Raw genomic sequence first — 25,380 nt, 5'->3', positions numbered from 1 at the left:
ATAAATAATTTATGACTAATAGTGACCAATTTGTGTTCCGCTCTTTGTCCTGGTTCGAATTCAAAGTATTGCTTTGTGACACCAAAAGGTGAGTAAGAAGGATTAGCAAGGTAGTGAATGGTTTTGTGTTTTTTGGGTCTTTGCAGCCTCTTCAGATCATGACTTTTACTAATTATCTGATTTAGATTTACCAGCATTACCAGCAGTCCAACGTAAGATTTTGAATGAAAAAGAAATATAAGCATGACAATAGAGGCACGTCCTTATTCAAAAAAGTTTACAATCTATGAACCAATGCTTCTTATCAAAAAGAAAATAAAAAAAAATTACTGAAATGAGTATCGGTACTCTTTCACGCTAGAGAAAGACACAAAGGTACACAAGTGAGAAATTCCTCAAGGAAAGTGAAGAATTCAGCAATGATAGTCACTTTTCTGTCCTTCATCCACTGGTTTTACTGCTATCCCAGATACTACAAAATTGGAGATACCTTCTGAGAGATTCTTAGATGCTTTATCATAATTAACGAAACCCATAAACCAAAAATCATGCCCATCAACTGTAACAATCTGGATGTACTTTTCGGATGGATTATCCTTCATGGTTACAGGGTTGACGGTGCCAATCTTGCCCAAAGGTACAATAACCTGCTCCAGACAACATCATCAATATAATTGCAAGGAAATTACATGTTTTGTGTATGTTCACAAAATTAAATTTTTACCTTGTAGTAGCTCCATGTTTCCTGGCCAGATGGTGCAGTGAATGACAAGGGTCTGTCACTGCAGAAAGCTACATGAATATTGGAAAGATACAGAGTTCCAGCAACTGGTCCAGTTGAGGTTGAAAGATAAGAGGCAAACGACTTCTTCAGCTTCTCATCTGGATAGGTAGTGAATATCTGCTTGTAGAAAGCTTCAAACCCACCTCCTGTGATTGCTTTAGCAGTAAGGTTCATCTTTCCCCACGCAGCCTCATGTACAGATGAGTTGGTTTTTACTGTTAAACATCAACATCAATGTTAATAGAAATAGATGATAAATTAGGCATATTGTTATGCAAAATCAAGAGGTGTCATAAACGAATGTGTTATGTCCATGACGATAGCCCCATCATGGTACTAATAATCATTTTCGTCACGTAGTTTATATAAGATCAATGAGTCAATAGCAGAGATCCATTTTTCATTTAGCTAAAAAAATAAATAAATAAAAACAAGCATGAAATTTGATCATACGGTTGTGCCAGATGTTGTGGGCCATGGTTTCAGCCTTGCGGCTCCAAGAGTTGAACTTATGGAGAATGGATTCCATTGGGCTGTTGCTTGACTTTTCAATTGGGTCGAACTGGACGTAAGGGTGATGGAGGTTGTGAGCTTCATCACCAGCACCCCATAAAGCTGCTTTCTTGTTGTCTGGATGACATGTGGGAATAGCAGGTTGCCCCATGACATGAGTACCCCATTTCTCTGCATTTTCATGATCACGCGGTTGTGGAGATGAGGATGATGGAGCTAATTCATGAGGCTGTGCATCTTGTTTTTTTGGAGATGAGGATGATGATGGATCTAATTCATGACGCTGTGTATCTTGCTTTTTTTGAGATGGGGGTGATGATTCTTCTTCGTGAAAAGGATTTGTTTCAGGTACTGTGTATAAGGTGGGGTACAGAGGTCGTGATTCGGTGTTGTTGTTGTTGTTGTTGTTGTTGTTCATCTTTATCAAAGCTTAAGAGTAATAATACAAACTAATCCAATTTGTGGGAATTTCTGGTGTGAGTATTTGGAAGTGATATGTATTGCTATAGCATTTGGATCTGACCGCCATTTATAGCAGACGAAAAAGGATTGGGGTGTGTTGTGTCATGACTCATGACTTACGGGGTTCTACCTTTTCTAGAAGAAGTACAATTAAATTAACAACGGGATTGGATACCAAGAATGACTTTGGGGCGTTTGAAAGCGATAAGTTTGACTTCAAAATGGAACTACACGGTTGCTTAACCGTGTCTTTCCATGATTATTTAATTTTATTTATTTATTTTCTTTTCTTTAGTCTTGTTAGATCAGATGTTATCATTTGATTTGCCTAAAATTCTAGATTTCCCTTCTATGGGAATTCAATTTCAGCCAGCGAGGTTTATGGTGTGCTTTGCTCTCTGTTTCTCTTTAACTTAACATTCTTTTCTTATCTTATCCAAAAAAAAAACATTCTTATGAAAAATGGGTCTTTTTTTTTTTAAAGTATTTTTGGAAAAATTATTTTATTTTTCCATATTTGATATAGACCTTAGAAATTAGTTCGAAAACTATTTTTTTGACTTTCCTTATTTAGTTTGATGTGAGATAAATTTGTTTTTTAAGAAATTTTAACGGAAAATACTTTCTAAAAAATCAGTCATTCTTTTAATAGGATTTTCATTGGCCATGAATATATTTTTTAACCCATTTTTTCTGATATTACTAAATACAAAAATATGAGGAGAACGATATTTACATCAATTTTTTCATTGAAACAAATGGAGCATGGTCCTCTAAATCCGTGGTGTCATTTTACAACCATAATTGACTGCCAACGAGCTTGATTAAATTGTCAATGGGCCACTAACTTTGGGTTCTTCAAGCCTAGAAGAAGGCCCAATGCCTCAGCCGCTTATCCAATGGTCAACAGGCCACTAGTTTTGGATTTTTTTTCCCCTCTCTTAAGAAGTTAGAAGGTTTCCTTTTTTTTTCAAATACAAGGACAATACTTTTATTTTTATAAGTTTATATCCTTATTTATTGAAAATCGACAAAATTATAATTACAATTTATAAATATAATAAAAATTAGGGTTTTGAATAAATATACATAAACAAATAATATTAAGAGACCAGTCAAAAAAGGGTAATTCAAATACAAGCTCACAAACCAAAAAAAAAAAAAAAAAACACATTGAATAAATTTGTGAAGAATGGGGGACAAATTAGGGTTATGGTTGTTAACCCATAAAATAAAAGACACTTAAGGGAATGACACTTGCCTTTGTGACATACATGTGGACAAGCATATGTATGTCACACATGCTCGTAAATTATTGGTTTGAAAGGGTTTATATATAATGATGTATTTTGGAGAATGTGAATATTCTCAAATGATTATTCATAACAGTTAAGTTGGCAAACTTTTCTTGATTTTTATTTTGACCCACTACCTGTATCACATTTTTATCTACTACCAACAATTTGCCACATCAGTGGATTTGAAATTTTTTTGTCTATAAACTCTCTTCCCGAATAGTCCTTGGACACAACTTTTGATCGATGGATATTTTTACCAACTTCTTCTTGCATTTTAGTTTTCTCTCGCCCAATAGTATTTGGAAGGCTATTTTGGTGGGAATAAATTTTCTTGAGGAATAAGTGACATAATTCATTTCTGAATGGATAATTGGTTGCCTAGAGGACCATTAAAAAATAAGATTATAAGCACATTGACCGAACGAGAGTTCAACTTAAAATTATCAGGTATTTCTAATGGGACTAATTAGGATTTATCTTCCATATCATTCTCCATTCCTCCTGCAATATCAAAGAATTGATTTGGGCCCTTCCTACATCTACTAGTAACCACACATGTGATGCTCAAATTTGGCCATGATGGTAAGTGCTCTGTCAAAGATGCTAATAGTTTCTGTACGTGCCCGAACTCCCTTGGTGGACCAAATTCGGAATTGGGCTGACAATTAATTTATAATGTGGGTTATGGATTTCCTACTATGGGTAATTCCTAACCGAGCTTGAATTATGTGATGCTTATCCTTAGTAGAACTCTATTCTCCCTCTGAGTTGCTCTCTCTCTCTATCCTTAGTAGAACTCTATTCTCCCTCTGAGTTGCTCTCTCTCTCTCTCTCTCTCTCTCTCTCTCTCTCTCTCTCTCTCTCTCTCTCTCTCTCTCTCTCTCTCTCTCTCTCTCTCTCTCTCAGAATGACCAACCCCTTCTCTTTATTCACTTCCCCTATTTATAGCTTAAGGTTAGTGAGCGTCTCTCTCTCTCTCTCTCTCTCTCTCTCTTAGAATGACCAACCCCTTCTCTTTATTCACTTCCCCTATTTATAGCTTAAGGTTGGTGAGCGTTCATGATTACGTTCTAGTCTCACTCGTGTGGGTGGGGTCCAATTTAATTATTCCTAACATGTAATATGCTTCTTTGGAAATGGCGGAGATGACTTTGGAATTGGTTCCTGCCTCTAAAAGGTTGCTTGACAGCGATATTCCCCAAGACAATACCGGGCTGCCGAGGTCATGGATTGTTCCAAGTAAATACAGCCCCCGATCAACCCAAACATGTTCGATATGGGCCTATCTATCTTGCAATCAACTAAATGAGCCCACTATCAGATTTAGGCTTAAGAATGTCTTAGTAATGCGCTTGGGCCAAGGCCCAATGCCTAATGGGCCCGAAGCCTTATGCCGTACAGTTTCCTTTTATCAATTGATCCCCCTAATCATAACGTCCTTGAGTGGAACTGGATTTGGAAACTCAACATTCTTAATAAGTACTAATAACACCAAAAATTTCATTTGGAAATGCTATCAAAATCTACTTCTAACCCAAATTGCATCATTTGCCAATTCAAATTTCCTATGAATCATTATCAGCTGTGCCCCAGATGTTAACAACCGAACACCACTCTTCATTCATATCACCTCTAGAAAATGTTACCTATCCCACTTCTACAATTCTACTTAGTTTCTTCACCACTTCACTTCAAGCTTAGTTAGCCTCGTCCCACATTAGCTAAGTGAAATGTCATTATAGCCTTTATGGTGGATATGGTGTGTCCGTTTTACATGATTAATTTTGACAACTTATTTTATTATTCAGCTTATTTTTTGTACTATTCATGGGTCCCACTATACTATTTCAGTTAATTTTTACCTTTATCTACAGTACTTTCAGCAAAAAGTTTTCAGTTTCAACAATAAGCGAATCCTAAACAAACCTGGCATATATGGCTTTCTAGGAATGCATTTGTTTTTCGACAAAAAATCGTTTGTCCAAGGATTGTATCCATAAGATAATCCATCAATCAAATAAATTTTCTTCTTTATAGAAAATGATGATATAGAAGCAATCCCTCATGTCAACTGATATTGTGATGCCCCAATTTGATTGATTATGTGATGTGTGTGGGTGTGTGATGAGTCCCACATCGGGTATTTACTGGGTTGAACTGGGCTTTATTAACAACTGCAAGGAGCCTCAATTGTGACTAGTCCTTTTGAGGTATAGCGCAGATGTGGCTAGCGCTTTTCCTTGGGTCGTTACAGATATGATAATTTGTCTTGGCTACGATTTCATATCTATGGTTCCTTCTATTCTTTATTCTTCTATTTTAGCATTTTATCATGTTTGTTTCGTTGTAAAATTTGGTTAAACTTGAAAAAGTTTTCAATTGACCGCAAAATTAGTTGTAAAATATTTTACAAAAACACATAATGGCTAGGTTCTCGAGGTTAATGATTGTTTGGTTCATGAGATCATTCTATTCATCTCCATTAATCCGACTATTTCATTTGATCTCACCCTAAGTGTGCAAAAATCAGTTTTTCCCTTCTAATCACTAGATGTCTAGATCCCAAATGATCCGTTTAATTCATCTATTATCTTGTGATTCTTTAGTTTGGTTACTGTTAAATACTCAAAGATCAAATAATGGATCTAATGGTCGATTTGTCTCCTTTAACCTATTTTCTTGTGAAGTTGAAGCAGGTAATTCTTTAGGTTCTAATGAGCTGCTTCTTTTTGGTCACTTTCCACCATTTTCAACTGCATTCTAGGTCGTCCAACATTTATTCCCACGCCAGGCGATTCATACAAAAGCGACATAGCCAAATGTTAAAGGATTGTCAATTTTCCTAGTCGTAGAAGAAGCGGTATTATACTATTATTTGATGAGATTTTATTTTCTAAGATAAGGTTTTGTTGAGAATGGATTGGGTGTGATACTCCTTATAAATTAATTTTATAAAAAATTGATGTGGCATTCTGGTATTGGTGGGTGTAAATAAAGAGAGATTTACACAGCTCCTTATTGAATTGAAACTCAATTATAAAACCCCCTGCCCGTATAGACGTATAAATGGGCCGCCATGAACTAGTTTTGGGGCTATTAATAAGATATATATATATTTATGTTGGGTTTGTAAACTTTAGGTCCAAGTTGTTGGTTCCTATTGTATCAATCAAATAAACTTGCTGTTAAGTTTGAAACTTTGAATTCTCTATTTGTTTATTTTCACGAGATTTTAAGATCTCTTAAGTGTGGCAATTTCGAACCCATTGAAGATAAAAATTTTATTAAAAAATCTAGTTAACAATACCAAAATTTTCTTAAATTATCAAAATATTACAGTATAATGATGTGTAGTGAATTAAATCAAATCAATTTGATAACTCAAGCTTTTCAAACCCATGGACAGAGACAGTTCATCTCGTCTTTAAATATGTGAATATGTTACTTTCGAATTTCAGCTTTTTAGAATCCCGAACAGGTGAATAATGATGGTTTAATATAGGTATTTATACCATCCACATAAAGCTAATATCTTATTTATTAAAATTATATACTACATAAAAAAATTATGTGATATATCATACACTCCATATTAATTTTTTTGTTTTATGCGTTGTGAATTGTGATTATGACAAGAAACTCGATGTAAATGTTATATATTGTACAATATACTTGTTCACAAATTATCGAGATAATATAGTTTAAGTGAATTTCAACTGTCCATGTTTCGAAAAATTTAAAATATTACTTCAATTGAAATTACTTTATTATTAAATTTGAATCCTACACGTTACAGTTCTACCAATTTTTAAGAAATTTAAAGATTCATGAAAAAAAAAAAGTTTCACGATTTTTTTAACCATCCACCATACGTTTTTATTTAATAAAATTTTGAGCTTATAGGATGAGCTTCTATAGTATAACTTACGATAATTTTTTATATTTTATTATTTATTTACGTCACATAGACATAGAGTTATATCATATCAAATTGGGGAATTACTTATTCAAAATCAAATACTTAATATAATTCCCATAAAAAAATTAAAAAAAAAAAAAAAAACCCTAATATCATTACATAATATGTCATATCTGAGTCAAGTAAATGGGAAAAAAGAAACACATTATAAATGGAAAAATAATAATAAAAGGACATCATATGTGAGTAAAGTAAATGAAGAAAAAAAACGTTTTAATTAAAAATACAATCACAAATGGAAAAATAATAATAAAATGACATAATATATGTATGCCGCTATATGTAATATGTGAGTAAAGTAACCAAAATAAATGTAAATTATATTAACCTCCCTTGAAGTTTCAAAAAATGACATTCCCCTCAAACGTCTCAAAAAATATACTTAGACCCTTGATGATTCATAAATGCAACATACAAGTTCATCACCTTTTAGGTTGTCACTTTCCTAACGCAAAATTTCATTTGATGAGAGTATCAATATCAGAAGAGATGGAGTCACCTATTGCATTTATAAGAGCATTCACATCCGGGTTTTTATAAACGAATCTATTTCACAACCTAAAAGTCTACTATATCTATTTTACCAACTCATTTAACAATACACTCTCCATCACATTCTCTATATTTCTATACAACTCAATAAAATATAGTTTAAATTCTACAAGGATGTGATGTAAAACCTAAGTTTTACACTCTCCAATTCCAATATGTCATATCATCTTATCACATATTAAAAAATAAGCACAACCACACTCAATCGATTCTAATATCCATCTGAAAATCCAACCAAATTGAGAGTTTATTGAAATGTTATTAGGCATTGTAAGTTTTATTGAGTTTTAAGTAAAAAAGTCAATATGGCAATCTCTTATTAAATTGTGTAAAACATAAGTTTTACACCCCATCCTTGGTGCATTTACAACAAAGAAGTTAAAACTTTTAGCATTTAGCAACTCAAAAAACTACTTTATCTATTTTAACAACACACTTTACAATACATCCAACATTAAAACTTCTATTTTTCACATTGATGATGCATAGAAAATCAGTAAGCTGAATGCTCCGAGCTTCAATGATCTAGTGAATGCTTGAAAGGCCTGAAAAGGAAAACACACGATCAAAAGTGACCAGGGCAAACTGGCCAAGAACCCTCCAATGCTTAAGTTAGTTTCTCTCTTAAATTCTGGAATTCTAACTTTTTGGGAGTTGTCTCAAAAACTTACTTTCATTTAATGTGAATGAGTGTTTATATAGTGTGTTTTTGAAACAATTACTTGTCTCGTAACTTCCCCTATATTTGAGGAGATCAGAGGGTTCAAAGTTAACTTCCACAACTGCTATAGGAGTTAAAATATTTTATCTTTATCTTCTATAACTGTCGTTGAAAGTTAAGTACTGAGTAGGAAGTTATAGCGATGAATTAGGACCTTACTCATGCCTCGAAATAATAACACGTGGTTCAATTTACTAGCTCTTGTAGATAAATCTCTATGAAATTTTCCAAGTGTTAGGGGTCGCCCAGGTGCTTTCCTCATGGACGACCCATATACCTTTGGACGACCGTTTTGCTAGGTACAGCCATTCTTGTCTTCTTAGCCTAGACGACCCTCATGGACAAATTGGAGTGGGTTCAATTTTCAGTTCACCATCAGTTGCCCTCTTATCCAAGGGTCGTCTAGAGCACTGTAAAATTTACTGCTATTCTTTGGACATGCCTTTACATTAGTTGTTAGATGTCGTGCCACATGTCATGACCTCATTGGTGATTGGTCGCATCGATTTACCCTTTTGAGGAATATGCCACATGTCGTTCTCTAGTTGGTTGTGTCGTTTCAGATGCCAAAATTTACTGCCTATAAATAGCAGAATTCCTCTTCTACCCTTCACATTTCTTAAATTGTCTCCCTTGACATTCCTCATCCAGTGCCTCGTCTAGAAGTATTTTCGTGTCCCTAGTCTTCCTTCGTCTAGAGCCAGGTACTCTCCTCATCCTTATTCTTAGGCTTTCCTTCAAATTTTAACATGTCTGAAGTTGTCATCTCTTCGTCTAGTAATAGTGTAGATAAGTCTATAAATGAGTACCATGACTCAACTAGTTATAGTGGTTCCACTAGCAGTAGTAGCAGTAGTAATGGGAATACCACGGATGAGGAATACACCTCTGGTGTTCCTGGGGTTCATCTAGAGGTTTTCCAGGAGCATCTTAGGATAAGTGCAGCTTTCGGGTCTCGAGCTGGCACCTTGACATGCATTCCTTCGTCCCCTCCTTTAGACAAAGTAGAGACAATGTACAATTGTGTTGTAGGCATCCCTTCTAAAACATATGAAAAGAGGCTTACTGCACTTAGGAATTGGTACCAAATCCCAAATGATCTTAACCCTAGGTTAGCCATTCGTGGGGAGTGGTGTTGTAACCCTCGTTTTGGGATAGGTGTCTATGAAGCTTACCTTTTAGGGGGACTTAAGTTACTCCTTAATGCCTTTGCTAGGGAATTACTCACTAGGTTAGGTTTAGGAGTATGTTAGTTTAACCCCAATGCATAGAGACTGATAGTTTCTATGCAAGTTTTGTGGAGGAAAGTGTTTGAAGGGGATCGTCTTTCATTGTGGACGAATTCCTCTTCTACTACAAACCCTCAAAAATTAACCAATCCTTTAGCTTTTATCAATTCACAGCCAGGGGTAAAGATTGTAGATTAATTAAGTCTTTGGTAACGTCTGACAGAAATTGGAAGACGAAGTTTTTCTTCGTCTCTGGTTTCTGGTCTGGGCACCCTATTAAGGTTGGCAAGGATCCATTTGCCCCTTATACTAAAGAATTAGGGAACCTTCGTCTTGAAGGTATGTTTTGTTTTGTTTTGTTTATTTGTTTTTTTTTTTTTTTTAAGTGTTTTTATCTTTTGCTTATAATCGTCTAACCCTTCTCTCTTTCTCTTTTTTCTTTTTTTTTATAGCTGTTGGACGACCCTCTTTAAGTAAATTTTACTGTGACGCATTCATAGAGCTCGTTTATACGCTAATAGGAGTTTCAATTCGCTGGTGACTCTTCAACGTCTTGCTATGTGGGGACTCGGTCTTGAGCCATTTGCTGAAACTATTGCTCACCAGCTCACTGTTCGTAGATGTGAGTTTTCTTTTTACTTAGAAATTATCTGAGTATTATTTGAGTTATACTCTTTAGGTAAACTTTATGTTTTTCTTTTAGGGATGGCAACCATGAAGGAGAATAAGGGAAAGGAAGTGGTGGACGAGGCAACCAAGCTTGAGCTCAATCCCAGCTTCGTCCTTCCATTGGGGACAAAAGAAAAACTTTATCCAAGACGCTTGACTTAGGAAACCTTCCTAATCATTGAGGAAAGAAGGCGAAGAATGGGTCGTCTAGACCTAGGGTTGTTAAGCCTAGTCTTCCCACCTCTCAACCGTCTGTCCAAATTTTTGATGTTGACTTGTCCATTCCCATCGAAGTCACTCCGGCCAAGACTATTGCTCCTACCTCCTCTCAGCCTCCCAGAGGGTTCCTATGAACCTTCTAGAAAATAAAGACTTAGCTTAGGAAAGGTTTGTGAAGGTTGTAACTGGTGCAGATGTGGCTGCGTGCTATGACATGTCCTTGAAAGAATTTGAGCATTTTGCTATTCATGATCCTTTCAAGGTATGTAATTACTTTTACCTCTTCCAGGCAGGCCACAGAGATGGACAAGACAAGGATCTTACTTGAGACAAGGATCCAGGAGGTCAAGGATGACTGCAAGGGCTAGGCTGAGGTGGCAGCAAAGGCTAAAGATGAGGCTAAGGAACTACAGAACCTCGTCGAAGAGCTCAAAGTTGACATTGTTGAGAAGGACACTCATCCTGACTATCTTCAATAAAGGAATGACGAGCTAAGTACCCTTCTTAACAAGTCCAAAGAAGACGCTATAGAGGAGTTCAAAACTTCCAATCAGTTCACTGATCTGTTGGACACCAACTATGCAGTTGGCTTTGAAGACTTTCGTATAGACGCTATGGAAAACTTCCCTGAAGTTGACTTTAGCTCCATCAAGCTCAACCTTGGCACTGCAAGCTCTCTTCTCTAAACAAGTTCGGAAGATGTTAATATTGAAGATAATGTCACCACTCAGCCTGCCTAGGACTAGCCTAACGCCGGAGATGACCCCCCTCAGTGAAAGTTAAATTTTAGCGTCTTAGTTTCCTTTTCTCTTTTTTTCCTCTTTTATTTTTTATAAGGTCTGTTGTTTTGGACCATTGAAGTTATTCAAGTACATTTTACTTGTCTATAATATTTAGGACGAGCTTTCAAACAGTTGCCTTTTAGGCTTTATTTTATAAGGGTTTTTGGACAGTGGTCGTCTACCCTTTTCTAAACTTTTATGAATGAATGTTTATTTCCATCACTTTTTCATTTACTATTGAACGTTATTGTATGGACGAACTTTTCTTTATTTACATCATCCATTATATTGGTTTCAAGTGTGGCTCATCCACTCATGAAGGCATTTGGCTCGTCCATGATAAGAATTTCCTCATGTTTAACATCTTTACCATTCTTTAAATTTTGCAAGCATAACTCATCTTACGAATGGCATTGGTTTTACCAGCTTTAGTCGTCCAAAGATTTGATAGTTGGTTCTATTTTTCATCCATAGGACTCATCTTTTAGGCAAGACGTTTCTAGCTTTTTACTCATCCAAAGATTGGATTGTCTTAGCTGGTTATACTTATCCATGGAGTTTGAATATTACTATGCGCGCGCATTTTCACATCCATTAGTTGGACGAATATGATTCAGGCTTTACCTCGTCCATTGTTTAGACGAGTATGCCTTAAGTTTATTTTTCTTTGCTTTATCCCTATTTTAAGGAAAGCTTGATAGACATTACCTCCCTGTGTCCAAAGATTTTACTCATCTTAGACCGTTAGCCTTCTTGTGGATGAAATCATGAAAATTAGAAATTCATACATCACATATATTAGAAATCCAAATTGTATATATGTAACATAAACATCGTCCACAAGCATGGCACATGCTTTAGAAGCTAGTGCCTTTTAGGGAATTAAGAATACATATGGATCATCTATAACTTCATCCATAGCGCATGGTTTAAAAACTAATACACCTTTAGGGAATTAAAATACAACACATAGTGCTAATAAAGAACACATGTTACAGAAAGCAAACACGCAACAGAAAACAAACATATGTAACAGAAAACAACAAACTTTATTTTGTCCAAAGTGACAACGTCTAGGATGATTTCGTCCATGATGCTCATCCAGGCTGACCCCTTATTGATAATATCTTCTCAAATGCTCGACATTCCAGGGGTGCTCTAGCTTTCTCCCGTCCATGGCTTCTAAGTAATACGATCCTTACCTTTTGCAATTAATAACCATGTAAGGTCCTTCCCAATTAGGTCCCAATTTCCCATGGGCTAGACATCTGGTTGCCAAAGAAACCCTTTTTAAGACAAGGTCTCCAATGCTGAAGCGCCTGGGTTTGACCATTACATCATATTGTCTAGCCATGAGGTTTTTATACCTCGCTATCCTTTGCACTACATTCATCCTTATCTCATCTACCAAATCAAGGTTGACGCAAAGTTGCTCCTCGTTATCCTCGTCCTGATACTTCATCACCTTATGGTTTGCCATATGCACTTCTACAGGTATCATTGCTTCACTTTAATATGCTAGTTTGAAAGGAGTTTCCCCCGTGAGGGTCCTCACAGTCGTCCTGAAAGCCCATAAAACTCCTAGTAGCTCGTCTGGCCATACTTCCTTTGCCCCCTCAAGTCGAGTCTTGATGATTTTCAACAATGATCAATTTGCCACTACTACTTGACCATTTGCTTGCGGGTGGGAGGGTGAGGAATAATAATTCTTGATTCCAAATTGCTCTCAAAAGTCCCTGAAAAGAATGTTGTCAAATTGTCTGATATTAATACCTTGGGTACCCCAAACCTACATATAATGTTCTTCTAGATAAAGTTTTTAACATTCTGCTATGTGATCTTTGCAAGGGGTTCTGCTTCCACCCACTTAGTGAAGTAATCAATCCCTACTACTAAAAATTTCATATACTTGGTTCCAAGTGGAAAGGGACCCAAGATATCCAATCCCCATTATGCAAAGGGCCATGGGGCCATCATCGGGATGAGATACTCTGATGGCTGTCTGGGGACATTGGTCACACACCTTGACGTAGGCCTTTGCATCTGCTTGAATAGTTAGCCAGTAGTAACCTGCATGGACGACTTTATGGACTAGTGCTCTTGCTTCTGAGTGGTTTCCACATGCTCCTTCATGAACTTTTCTCAACACATAGTTTGATTCGTCCATAACTAAGCACCTTAAGTAAGGTTGAGAGAAGAGTATCTCATCTATAAGGACATACTCGGCAACTTTGATCCTCAATCTTCTGGCCTCATCCTTGTCCTCCGGAAGTCTTCCATCTTTGAGATAAATTACTATTGGAGTCATCCAATTTTCTTTGCCTTCGACCTGTTGTATCTCTGGAAGATCTATGCTCGGCATGTATCGGACTTTGTCATACTTGTCCATAGCTCCCCCTGTCGAAGCTGCTTTTGCCAAAATGTCTGCTTCCATGTTTTCCTCCATCTAGAGCTGAACAAAACTGGCTTCTTTAAATTTTTTGACAAGCTACTGTACCCTGCTTAGATACTTCTTCATCCAATCTTCCTTAGCTTCACACATTCCATTCACTTGATTGATAATCAACTGTGAATCCCCTTGGACGACTACTAACTCCGCCCCTAAGGACTTAGCCAATTCCAATCATTTAAGGAGAGCTTCATATTCCGCTTCATTATTGGTGGTTTAATATTGTAGATGGGTTGCATATTTCAACTTATCTCCTTCTAGGGACTTTAGTATAATTCCAATTCCTCCTGCATATAACGTGGACGAACCATCCACATTAATGACCCACCTCTGAACTTCATCCACCCCGTCTTGCTCGCCTTGGTTGGGAGTGAATTCTGCAATGAAATCTGCCAATACTTGTACTTTTATCGCATTTCTTGGTTGGTACCTGACATTAAACTCCCTGAATTCTATGGCCCATTGGAGTAGTCATCTTGTGGCTTCCAATTTTTTCATCGCCTTTTTTAGTGGATGATCTGTCAAGACATTTATGACGTGAGCCTGAAAGTATTGCCTTAACTTCCTAGAAGCCGAGACCAAAGCAAAGACTAGTTTTTCCATCATTGGGTATCATCCTTCTGCCCCTCTTAGCACTCGGCTTGTATAATAAACCAGCTTCTATATCTTCCCTTATTCTCTAATCAACATTGAGCTCATTGCATGTGTGGACACCGCTAAATACAAATATAATTCTTCACCTGGTATAGATGGGCTTAGCAAAGAAGCTGCTATGAGGTACGCCTTGAGGTCTTAAAAGGCCTTTTGACACTTGTCTGTCCATTCAAATGCCTTCCTAAGAACCTTAAAAATTGGCAAGCACTTGTTAGTAGCTTTAGAGACAAACCTGTTAAGGGCAGCAACTCGTCCGATGAGAGATTGGACTTCTTTGATGTTCCTTGGTGGCTCCATATTCAGTATTGCCTGGATTTTATCAGGATTCGCCTCAATTCCCCTATGTGAAACCATGAACCTAAGAAACTTACCAGACGAGACTCCGAAAGCACACTTGCTTGGATTCAATTTCATGTTATATCGTCTAAGCGTATCAAAGGTCTCTTGAATCATCCAAATGCTTTTCCTCATCCAAACTCTTTACCAGCATATCATCTACGTAAACTTCCACATTACATCTAATCTGTGGACAAAACATATGGTTAACCAGCCTTTGATAAGTTGCTATCACGTTCTTCAAACCGAAGGGCGTCACCTTGTAGCAAAACAAACATTGGCTGGTAACAAAAGATGTCTTCTCTTGGTCCACCTCGTCCGTCTTTATTTGATTATAGCTTGAGAAGGCATCCATAAAACTTAGCAATTTATGACTTACAGTTGAGTCCACTAGTTGGTCAATTCATGGCAACGAATAGCTATCCTTTGGGCAAACTTTGTTCAAATCAGTGAAGTCCACGCACATCCTCCACTTGCCATTAGCTTTCTTGACCATCACCACATTGGCCAACCAATTCGGGTAATAAACTTCCTGGATAAATTTCACCATGGTCAACTTCTGGACTTCCTCTTTAATAGAATTATCTTGTTCAGGAGCAAAAACCCTCTTCTTTTGACACACAAGCTTGGAGGAAGATTACACGTTCAGACGGTGAGTGATTACACTTGGGTCAATACCCGACATGTTCTCGTGACTCCATGCAAATACATCCATGCTCTTCTTTAAAAAATAGACAAGGTCTTGCTTCGTCTTCATTTCCATGCTTGTTCCAATACTTGTGAACTTCTCGGGGTTGCTTTTGTCCAAAGGAACATCTTCCAACACTTCCGTAGGCTCCGTGGTAACCCTTCTCTCATCTATACTCATCGTTTACACGTGCTCGTCCATGGCCAACATGGCTAGATTGCATTCTCTAGCGGTTAATTGGTCTCTTTGCACTTGACCCACTCCGTAATCTGTTGGGAACTTCACAGACAAATGGTAAGTAGATATTACTGTCTTCCAACTGTTTAAAGTCAGTCTTTCAATGATAGTGTTGTATGACGACGAACAGTCCACAACAAGAAAGTTTACTTCTTTGGTTATTTGTTGTGGATATGTTCCTACCACCACAGGTAACGTAATGGTACCCACGGGCTTCACTTTCATCCCTCAAAATCCTACCAAGGGTGAATTTACTGGACGAAGTTGATCTCGTCCAAACCTCATTTGCTAGAAAGCAGAGCAATATAAGTGTCAACCGAACTCCCATTGTCCACCAACACCCTTCTAGTCATATAATCAGTAATAAGTAAAGTGATGACGATCGCGTCGTCATGTGGGTGGTGAACCCTTTTAGCATTCATCGTCTATGAACGTAATGGCTTGCTCATTTGTTACCCTCTTCCTTAGGGATCGTCCTGAAAGTTGGACGTTTTGCACTACCTTTAGGTACGTCTTCCTTGACTTGGAAGACTGTCTTGTCGAGGTCCCTCCTATGATAACTCTTATTTCTCCAAGTAGGGGTCGTGACAACTCTTCCAGCTTTCCCTTCAACTTCTCGTCTTTGTGTCGTCCAAGGAAATTTCTCAATTTTCCTTATCTGATGAGATTCTCTATCTGCTGCTTCAAATCAAAACATTAGTCCGTGTCATGCCCATGGTCTCTGTGGAAGGTGCAATACTTGTTCCTATTGCGCTTGTTGGGATTTCCCTTCATTTTTTTCGACCACTTCAAGAAATGACCATCCTTGATTTGTATAAGCACTTGTTCAAGCGGCATGTTCAAGGGCATGTATTGCTGACTTCGTGCTGAAGAGCTTGCCTTCTTATTGTCTCAATCTTTCTTCTCTCCTGCCCATGTCTTCTTTAGATGAGGACCCTACTCAGGATGGCACGAGAGATCTGCTTCCATTCGCTCAGCTCTCTTCCTCTTCTTAGCTATAATTGCGTCTTCTGCATTCATCAAGTTTTGGGCCGAATGGATGAGTTCAGCCATGGTTTGAGGCTTTTGCTCATAAAGTTTATGGATGAATAAATCGGAGTTAACTCCATTATGGAAGGCTATCAATAATAACTTGTTGCCCATCTCGTCCACCGTCAGGGCTTCCCTGTTGAAATGAGTAATGAAGAACCACAAGCTTTCATTTTCCCCTTGCTCTATGGTTAACAGATTGGACGAGGAACGTTTATGCCTTTGTCCTCCGATAAAATTGTTAACAAACAGTTTACTCAATTCTTCGAAAGAACTCACAGTATTCGAAGGTGTCTTACTAACCACACTTGTGCTGGCCCTTTGAGGGTAGTAGGGAAGACCATACACATAATCTCGTCTAGAACCCCTTGAAGGTGCATCATAGTCTTGAAAATAACGATATGATCAAAAGGGTCGCGCGTTCCATCATATGAATCTTAGGAAGACATCTTGAACTTAAGAGGTAAGGGGTGACTGTTAATGGAAGCCATGAAAGGGGAATCTGTTCGATGAACTAAATCATCTATAGGATTCACCCTTCTCATGTTCTCCCTCATCTCGTCCATGACCTTCCTTATCTGATCCATCTCTCTCTCCAAGTGTGGCACCCTTTGTGAAGTGGTACCCCTTGATTGGTTTTCGGGCTTAACATTTCCTCCTCTATCTTCTTGACTCTGGGCTTGTCCTTCTGCGTATCTTTCATGGCGTTGCCTCCTTAGACTAATCTCCCTAGTCAACTCTTGATTTTGACAAGTTAATTCCGCCATGGCGCCTACCATGGATTGTACATGTTGGATGGAAGGCAGTTGTGTGATAGGTGCTAACTATCTATCATAATGGGGATTACCAGAAGCATCTCTACTTTCCTGGTGGCCTAGGCTAGTGGCTCTTGATCTTGTCCAAACCATTCAGCCTTTTGTCGAAGAAAGATAAGCTGCAAAACACAAAATTAATCCTTCCCACAGACGGCGCCAACTGATGATGCACAGAAAATTAGTAGGCTGAATGCTCCGGGCTTCAATTATCTAGTAACTGCTTGAAAGGCCTGAAAAAGAAAACACACGATCAAAGGTGACTAGGGCAAACCAACCAAGAACCCTCTGATGCGTAAGTTAGTTTCTCTTTTAAATTTTGGAGTTCCAACTTTTTAGGAGTTGTCTCAAAAACTTACCTTCATTTAATTGAATGAGTGTTTATATAGTGTGCTTTTGAAACAGTTACTTGTCTCATAACTTCCCCTATATTTGAGGAGGTCAAAGGGTTCAAGGTTAACTTTTACAACCACTATAGGAGTTAAAATATTTTATCTTATCTTCTATAACTGTCGTTGGAAGTTAAGTACTGAGTAGGAAGTTATAACAATGAATCAAGATCTTACTCATGCCTCGAAATAATAACACGTGGTTCAATTTACTAGCTCTTGTAGATAAATCTCTATGGAATTTTCCAAGTGTCGGGGGTCGTTCAGGTGCTTTCCTCATGGACGACCCATACACTTTTGGACGACCGTTTTGCTAGGTACAACTATTCTTGTCTTCTTTGCCTGGACGACCCTCATAGATGAATTGGAGTTGGTTCAATTTTCAGTTCACCATCACACATTACCTAAAGATTATTCATTTTTTTATTCATTTCTCTCTCTCTCTCTCTCTCTCTCTCTCTCTCTCAGTGTCACTCTTCTCTTTTTCTCTTTTCTCTCTCTCTCTCTTTTCATATGAATCTCTTCTCTTTTCATCTGAAGCAAACCCACACACCCACAAGGCCACCTCCATAAACCCATCACCCTACACTCCAGCCATCCTTTCTCGACAGCCTTTGCTCCAGCCATCCTTTCTATCGCACTTCCTTTCTTTTGACTTGGCTCAGACCCAAACCCAAAATCTCAAGTTTTCCTCTTGGGGTGAAAGAAGAAAGTGAAAGAAAGGCTAATGAAAGAAGAAAGTGAAAGAAAGGCTAATGAAAGAAGAAAAGAGGGAAGAAAGTGAGACTGGGGAGAGAAAAAGAAAGAAGAAATGAGATAGAATAGTGAAAGGGATGTAATAAATAAATAAATAAATAAATAAATAAATAAAAAAAAAGAAGTGTTGAGCTACAATAGACTGTCATTTATGGCAATCTATTGTAGCTCAGTTGCCTAAAACTTTTGAGTATAGCAACCTTGTTGCAGTGTGTTTTTTTTTGTGAAATGAGTTTCTAAAATGAGTTCTTAGCATTTTTCACACCTTTGATGTGAATGCTTTTAGAGCATTAGCATTTTTTTGGGGGGGGCCCAGTTGCTATTTTACCAACCAACACCCCAAAAATCAAGTTTATTTGGGTAATATTGCTTTTTATTTAGTAACCATAAATAGTGAGTTCTCTAATATACAACCTATTATTCATGGAAGAGAAGAGAGAGAGAAACAAATTTTTTATATTATTTGATTGTGTAGTTTATATTATTTTATTGGGTTGTATGTCAAAATAAGAACTAAGATGTTGAGTGTATTGTTAAATTGGTAAAGTAGATAAAGTATGTAAAAAATTTATTATTTTATTAGGTTATATGTAAAAATAGATAAAGTAGTGTTTGAATATGTAAAATATGTCTTTTTTACATTCTCAAATATGAATGTTCTTACCAAATTCGAACTCATTAAAATAATATGCACTACCCAATAAAAGTGGGAGAGAAAAAAGTTAGAGAGAGAAAAATGAATAAAATATAATGTTTTAAGTTTACAACTCATGAACAATAGTGTCTAATGTCTATAAATATAAGAAGTTACTGTTCACAGTTGCTCTTAAAAATATAAGTACTTACTATTTATAATTGCTAAAAAAAAATTAGATTTACACACCTGAATAAAGCTCATCTTTAGAGCACTAGCATTGGGGGTGTAAAACCCCCCCAGTTGCTATTTTACCACCTAAACCCTTAAATTCCTTCCACATCCAGGTATGCAAACCCAAATAGTAAGGTTGCAAATAATATTTGCAACCTTACTATTCATGAGGATGCAAAAAAAATTATAATTTTTTAATCGCTTCTCTCTCTTTCTCTCACTTTAGACTCCTCTGACCTCTCACTTCTTCTTCTTTTTTCCTCATCTCTTTCTCTCACGCTCTCTACTCTCTTCCTCTCACGGTGAAGCCTCCCTCTTTTCAAGATTGGCTTTGGGTGTGAAGAAAAAGACTTCAAATCTGTTTTGGGTGGTTTTAGATTGGTGTGGGGTTGTCGAGGCTGTGGGTGGCCATGGGTTCGTGGGGGCGTGGGTGGGTGGTTTTCTTCGCCGTGGGTGGTTTTGCTTGCCGTGAGCCTTGTGTGTTTAGATTTGGGTTTTTGTTGGAGTGTTTCTCTGTGCTACTGCCGTTGATGGGTGCTGCTGTTGTTGGAGTGTTTCTCGATGGTGCTACTGTTGATGGGTGCCACTGCTGTTGGAGTGTTCTCGATGATGCTGCTGTTGATGGAAGAGATAATAATATTTAATATTATTGTTGGTATATTTTATATTATTTTAATGAATTGTTTGTAAAGATAGAAACTAAGATGTTGGGAGAGTTATAAAATAAAATGGTAAAATAAATAAAGTAAGATTTTAAAGTATAAAATTGAATTTTTTTTAACATCCCGGATGCTAATGCTCTTAGCTAGATAGCTGGTCTGTTGCTAAAATAGCAATTTGAAAGTAAAAAAAAAAAAAGCAGCTTATATTTGTGATTTTGGAAGAGCTGATGCTAGTACTTTAACAAGGTGGTGACATGGCACGCCATGATTGCGCACAGACTGGCTGTACCACCACTTTTTTTAATTATTTTTTACCCGGTTAATTTATTCAATCAAAACTGATCAAATATGAAATACCTTCCGATCAAAAAAAAAAAAAATTATATATATATATATATGAAATACCAATATATGTTTCTCCACCAAAAAATCTCCTCTTGAAAGCCCGAAAATGAGTTACCAGAGAGCTCCCCAAGAACCGTATCCTCCCCCAGGTAAAAAAATCTTTCGATCAAATACTCCCTTTTTCAAGTCTAATTTTCGAATTTCAATTTCTTACTTAGAATTCTATTACTTTAGTATTCAATTTTAAATAAATTGTAGGGTACGGATATCCATATCCTCCACCACCGCCACAGGGATACCCATCAGCGCCACCGTACGATGGGTACCCCCCACCACCACCACCACCGCCAGGATATCCAGGGTACCCACCTCCGCAGCCTCCGACGTACGAGGGGTACCAAGGTTATTTCGCACAAGGGTACCAGCATCCTCCACCACCGCCGCCGCCACAACAATATCAACAATACCACTGTGAGCATCACCACTACGATGATCAGCCCGGCTGTCTCTCTTTCTTACGTGGCTGGTAATGCCATTTTATATATAATTTAATATTATCAATTATCCATTTCCTTTTTCTTTTTTGGTTTTTTTGCTATGTTGTTTGGTTTATGTGTTATTAGTTAAATTCATGTTCAAAATATGTAGGAGATATTTATGTTGTGAGATTGCACTCTAAAGTCTATTTAAAACAATAGACTGAAGGCTTTTGTTAACGAAGTGCCCTTGGGGCACACGTTTAAGGTGCCAAGAAGAAAGAATCCTAGTGTGTTAAATAATGGATAAATGATTAAATTCACAATTTCCTTAAAATTTTAAGTTTAAGGTTTTGGGACAATTGATCTTGAACCATGTATGTCTCCCACGGTCCGGTAAATGAACCAAGCTACTTATGAGCACCTTGAGCTCAGCTCGGGAAAGGCTTGTTTATGTCGTTTGTTTAGTAAACAAGTCAAGTTCATGTCCAAGTTTAAACTCAACTATTAAAGAAGTCAAGCTCAAACATAATAATGTGTTCGTGAACATGAGGTTCGATTTAACTACATATAATATTATATATTTTAGTGTATTCTCATCTAAAATTAGACTTATACAAACTTGAGATTGGATTTTGTAAGTTTGTAAATATTTTCATATGATATCCAATTATTATTTGTTGTTTATTGATAATATTAATAGTCCATTTGTAGTAAAAATTCATAGATTTGTGAAGGGCTAACTAATTTTAGTCTTGCTTTTACTATATATGGGAAAAGAGTAAGTTAATCAAGTAGTTTGTGAACAAACTCAAGCTTGTTTGAGAAGAAAATGAACCAAGTTTAAATATGTAATTTCATTTGGGAAGTGGCTCTGGCGATTTGGGAATGAGGTCACACATTTATGGAGGTAGGTTATAGCTTCCAAATATGGGGAGGCCAGTGGGGGATGGTATACTAGATTTGTTAGAGGGACACATGGATGTGGTATGTGGAAGAACATTAGGAAGGGGGCTGAGAGTTTCTTTGGTCATGTGTTGTATGCAGCGGGTAAGGGTTTTCGTATCAGATCTGGCACGACCCTTGGAGTAGCCCTACTACCTTGAAAGATTTATATCCGGCAATGTTTGCTATTGCTGCGAATAAGGAAGTTATGATTTCTAATATGGTTGATTTTGCACCGGTTGGGGGTGGTAGAAGTTGGAACTTACGTTTCCATCGTGCATTTCAAGACTGGGAGATAGGGATCTTTTATGATTTCTTTGTGTATATCTCATCCAAGTTACCTAGGGGGGGGGGGGGGGGGGGGGGGGGGTTGATGATACCATGATATGGCAATTAAATTGTAGTGGTGTTTTTGATGTGCACTCTTTCTATATTTCATTGCTAGCAGCCCCATTGGTGTCTTTTCCTTGGAAGAGCATTTGGTGTGTTAAGGTACCTAAAAGGGTGGCTTTCTTCTTATGGACAGCTGCTAGGGGTGGGCTTCTTACTATAGACAACCTTGTTAAGAAGAAGTTACCTCTTGTGAATTGGTGTTGCCTTTGTCAATGTGAAGAGGAAACTATGGATCATTTATTGATCCATTGTAAGTATGCACATACCTTGTGGAGTGAAGTCCGTTTGTTTGGGGTTCAGTGGGTGATGCCGAAGAATGTTGTTTCTCTTCTCTCTGCATGGTGGAATTGGTTGGGGAGTCACACTTCAAATGTGTGGAATATGGTTCCAATGTGTCTTATGTGGTTAGTTTGAAAGGAGCGCAATACTCGTACTTTTGAGGAAACTGAGAGACTTGTAAACTGTGTGAAGTCTTTGCTACTTAAGACTTTGTTTGAGTGGTCCCGGATTTGGGGGTTTATGCATTGTCATTCTTTGTTTGACTTTCTTAATTCCGTTAGTCTTTCTTTTTGATTGGTTTGTATTCTTTTCAGTGCAGTGAGTTTACTGTCGTAAATTCATTGTACCTTTATTATCAATAAAGCTGTTATTACCTATCAAAAAAAAAAAAAATCTCAAGTTTAGCTCATGTTCAAAATAAAATTTAATAAACAAACCTAAACTTTTAATAGCTCAACTCGTTTACAACACTTTACCTCCTATTTAAAAACTTTAAAAATTCAATGTTTTAGGCTCAACTTATTAAAGAGTTTGGCTCATAGGTGAGGGGAAGTGTTAGAATAATAGTTAAATAATAAAATTCACATTTCCCAACAACATCCGAGTCATAGTGGTATGGAGTAAATTAGAATGGTTATAGCATTTTCATTTCTCATATATGAGTCATGAACCCTAAAGAATATTTGGCTTTTGTAATTGAGAAATGAATGGTGGTAGACCGTAGACACTCAAAATGTATGAGCAATAATTTTATCCCTCAATGGGACAAAAATTTCAAACACTGTTTTTCTTCTTGAAAACTCTTATCAGGTTCGCAAATTTTTTCCAGTTACAATTCGACAAAATAATAATTATTCTTATGACTCTACTTGAATATACAGTGATTTGTTAGTGAGCCTGTACTTGTGCAATTAGATCTCCCAAGTCCCAAGGCAAACATGCTTGCTATCTGTTAATTGCTTTTATTCTGCTTGTGAATTACTATATTTTGGCTCAAATGGTACCTTTGGCACTCCCCCTAGGGGATGGTCAGGCTTGAACTTTGGGCACTCATGTCCCTCTACTTACTGTAGCCAAAAAAAAAAGTCATTTGGAAAGGTTTTAAAGCTTAATGCTCTTAGAACTCGTCGTAGTGTTCATTTTTATGATGGTGGATTGACAAATGAATGTTTTGTTTTGCATGTGCAGTTTGGCTGCGCTTTGCTGCTGTTGTCTGTTGGAGGAGTGCTGCTTTTTTCTTTGATGACACAGTGAATGGTTTGTTTCTTAAGTTGGGCTGCACTTTGTTGTTGCTTGTTAGATTCTACATAATCTGTGTGGGGGTTCTGGTAATTCTATTTTTTTTTTTCCCTCTTATCTGGATTTTAAGAGGTTCTATGATGTGCTTTATGGGGTTCTATGTCCATGTAATTTAATCGCATTTCCTGGAATTTGAGAACAGGCTCTATTATAAGTGATACGGCTCTGATTCCATTGTGATTATATATATATATATATATATATATATATATATATATTCTTCTCACCTTATATATATATATATATATTCTTCTCACCTTTTATGTGACATTTGGTGGTCTTCCAGACTAGTCTTTTGCCGGCGATACTATTTATCATCTCCATGCCATTATATTTTGTCGTGTAAGTTTAATAACTTCAAGCAAATTCACCATTGAGATTATTTAGCCTTGTTTGGTTTAAAAAAATAGTCACTCATCACTCAGTTTTCATCACCTATCACTCATCACTCAGTTTTCATCACTCATCACTTAAAACACCCCACCCCATTTGGCACCATCACTCATTTGTCATCGCTAAATATTTTTCAACTATTTGTGGGCCCTATACATGTACCTTGTGCAGCTTTTACTTTTTTCTTTTTTTTTTTCCTTCAACCCCCAGTACCCAAACTCACCGAACCAGTGAAAAAAAAAAAAAAAAAACTCGAAAGAAAAAAGGAAGAATTGAAGATCGGATCAGTAATAAAAAAAATAAAATAAAATAAATAAATAAATAAAAAGAAGAAGAAGAAGAAACCCAGAAACCCGAAAGTAGGAAAAAAAAAAGGGAAGAAGAAGAAGAATGAACGCAGGAGAAGAAAGGAATAAAAAAAAAAAGTCAAAGGTCAAAAGTTGTGGCTATGGGTCCCTTCATGTATGTTTAATTACAAAAATGTCATTAAGTTATGAGTTATGGAAACTGAAAACAGCTAAAATGTATTTTCAGTTTCCATAACTCATAACTCAAAAATCAGATAATTAAGTGATGAAAACTGAATCACGGATCATAAGTCATGGAGTCCAAACAAGTGCTCTTCCGTGGGCTTCACCAGTTTTGGATCATGAGTTATGAAAACAGGACGATATCACTCAAAACTCTCCTAATCCAAACATCACCTTAATTTTTAATAGTACATCTAAGTGGAAGAAGAGTAGTACTATTTGAAATGGTCACAGCTTTAGGGACAAAGTACACTTCTAACTTCTTTCTGGTTTATATTAACTGACTAGGCATTTCAGACGTTGAAAGAGTACCACCCACTAGAAATACTCACAATTGTAGGCATGATACCTAACATTTCCTTGTCAGCTCCCAGCTCTGCTAAAACTGCTCTCTAATCTAGGCCTTTGTTAAGGATGAGGATGGCCATTTTGTTGAGTAGCATATGGGCTCAAGTTCTAAAATGACAATGAAGAAAAGAGAAAAGAAAAATAATGGAAAAAGTAATTTACATCTAAGAATAGATAAGAAATACTTGAATCTCCTTGGAAACTGTTTTTCTATCAAGTTCAAGTCAAGGGTTTTGAAGCCTAAGCCCAAATGAAAAGAAAACGAGAAATATAATGAAAATAAA

General features: G+C 36.9%; 2 protein-coding genes and 1 long non-coding RNA gene across 3 annotated transcripts; 1 reads left to right on the top strand and 2 right to left on the bottom strand.

The window, feature by feature from the left end:
* Positions 1 to 238: 238 nt before the first annotated feature.
* Positions 239 to 1,836, bottom strand: LOC126714534 (GEM-like protein 5). Its single transcript, XM_050414719.1, has 3 exons — positions 1,238 to 1,836; positions 725 to 999; positions 239 to 647 (listed from the first exon to the last, which is right to left on the bottom strand). The coding sequence occupies exons 1-3, from the start codon at positions 1,713 to 1,715 to the stop codon at positions 414 to 416; spliced, it is 987 nt and encodes a 328-aa protein (XP_050270676.1). The 5' UTR covers positions 1,716 to 1,836; the 3' UTR covers positions 239 to 413.
* Positions 1,837 to 20,421: 18,585 nt separating this feature from the next.
* LOC126714532 (cysteine-rich and transmembrane domain-containing protein WIH2) lies at positions 20,422 to 23,985 on the top strand. Its single transcript, XM_050414718.1, has 3 exons — positions 20,422 to 20,582; positions 20,692 to 20,959; positions 23,715 to 23,985. Exons 1-3 carry the CDS (start codon positions 20,540 to 20,542, stop codon positions 23,767 to 23,769), a joined length of 366 nt encoding a protein of 121 aa, XP_050270675.1. The 5' UTR covers positions 20,422 to 20,539; the 3' UTR covers positions 23,770 to 23,985.
* On the bottom strand, positions 23,842 to 24,147 carry LOC126714533 (uncharacterized). The gene is made up of 2 exons (XR_007651619.1): positions 24,083 to 24,147; positions 23,842 to 24,052 (listed from the first exon to the last, which is right to left on the bottom strand). It is a non-coding gene; the product is annotated as an uncharacterized LOC126714533 (long non-coding RNA).
* Between the last annotated feature and the right edge of the window lie 1,233 nt (positions 24,148 to 25,380).

The sequence above is a fragment of the Quercus robur genome, chromosome 2 (genome assembly GCF_932294415.1).
Source record: "Quercus robur chromosome 2, dhQueRobu3.1, whole genome shotgun sequence".
Taxonomy (NCBI): domain Eukaryota; kingdom Viridiplantae; phylum Streptophyta; class Magnoliopsida; order Fagales; family Fagaceae; genus Quercus; species Quercus robur.
The sequence above is the reverse complement of the archived record's forward strand: the minus strand, read 5'-3'. Positions and strand labels throughout refer to the sequence as shown.